Here is a 1,566-nt window from a genome sequence, read left to right as displayed (position 1 = left end):
AATTTTAATAGGTGAATACCAATCATTGCAGACAGACCACACAGGATAGGAATTTGTTATTCTCGTAAGGTGGACACCGTAGGGATCCACAAACACTGCGAACGCCATAGAAGAGTTTCCCGTCTTGATTCGCAGAACCGCCGAACAATGGTTGCGGCGATTGGTCCATACAGACATTTTCCGAAGGAGCTGGATGAGCATAATATCCACTGGCTAAGTCTCCCTGATAGGCTTCAGTCCAACCAGAATAGCACACGTTCCTACCCGGGATCATGAGGATCGATGAGTGGGCGGGGCTTCTACAGACGGCACACGGGACGTCTTCGTTTGAAGAATCCTTACCAAACAAGCCGTGATCCTCGTACTCCGCGCCATACATAAAACCCGAGTCATCCACGGCGTCTTTGTGTTGTCCCCACAGCGGCTCCGTAGGTAGGCACACTGGACTTGCTGCTCCTCCTGGATGTGCGTAATGAGATCCACCGGCAAACCCTTAAATGGAAACGGCTTTATCTGTATCGTCAAATTCGTGTGGGTGATTGCCGGAAAATTCATACGACAATTTGGCTTAAAAGTATTTTACACTGTCTGTTCAGTCATCCTTGATTTTTACATTGTTTGTCCCTTCACTCTTGATTTTTACATTGTTTGTCCCTTTATTCTTGATTTTTACATTGTTTGTCCCTTTATTCTTGATTTTTACATTGTTTGTCCCGTCGTAGCTGACATTTTAGACTGAAGATCTTTCATTTTGTTTATTTGACGTCGATACATGTTTTTATTTTAACGTCCTCTAAGCAAATGGCCAAGAAGAATAAATCCTGCGAACCACCAGCGAATCCTGCAGTATTCGTTTGAAACTTGAAGGGATATTGCATGACAAAATGAAAGAAACGTCAGACATGCACTTTTAACAAGAAAATCATATTGCAGTTCAACTCCGTAAAGTACTGTGTTTATCCTATCAATGAACCTTAACACTGTATTGTAAGATTTATGGTAGTGAATACTTGAAAAAGATTAAATTTGCGCAAAATTTTACTGATGTCAGTTAAAATATATACACTATTAATTTTCCAATGATTACGAAGCAAACGTTTTGTCAACTCTTATGCAAGCCCGGACTGTAGCGCAATGGATTCCTATTATCGAAAACATAAACCTGCTGTTTTCATGCAAGTTTCCCCATACTTTAATGTACGTCCTATCAGGAGGACATAGATAACTCATAATATCTGATGCTTTTGAATAAAAGAACATGTTTTTAACATTATGAAACTTTCCCCGTTTCGTAGACAACGGTTTTTCAATTAATTCACATCCACAACATATCGGGCGCACGATTACATTTTTTTGCGACTTTCCTTTGTGTAATATGTTAGCTGTTACGAAATCATGATGCCGTACGTTCCATGTAATACAATATTTACCGCGCGGCTGTATTGTTTACCTGTGTACACAAGGGAAGACACATTGACCGGGCAATCCTTGTGTCCCCATCTCACGAAGGTCGCCCCACCTGTCGAGGAAGAAAACATCGATGAGAAAGGGAAAAGGATTTTTTTT

General features: G+C 40.9%; 1 protein-coding gene across 1 annotated transcript in view; it reads right to left on the bottom strand.

Annotated features, from left to right (window-relative positions):
- The window catches only part of LOC110451107 (short-chain collagen C4-like), a 9,813-nt gene continuing 8,247 nt past the window's right edge, over positions 1–1,566 (bottom strand). Inside the window, exons 2-3 of the mRNA XM_021498964.1 lie at positions 1,451–1,519; positions 1–492 (exon numbers count right to left, since the gene is read on the bottom strand). Coding sequence (XP_021354639.1) covers positions 23–492; positions 1,451–1,519 — 539 coding nt within the window. The 3' untranslated portion in view covers positions 1–22. The remainder of the gene's footprint in view (positions 493–1,450; positions 1,520–1,566) is intronic.

This window comes from Mizuhopecten yessoensis, unplaced genomic scaffold, assembly GCF_002113885.1.
Source record: "Mizuhopecten yessoensis strain PY_sf001 unplaced genomic scaffold, ASM211388v2 scaffold5803, whole genome shotgun sequence".
NCBI lineage: Eukaryota > Metazoa > Mollusca > Bivalvia > Pectinida > Pectinidae > Mizuhopecten > Mizuhopecten yessoensis.
This window is presented reverse-complemented; position numbering and strand designations above follow the sequence as displayed.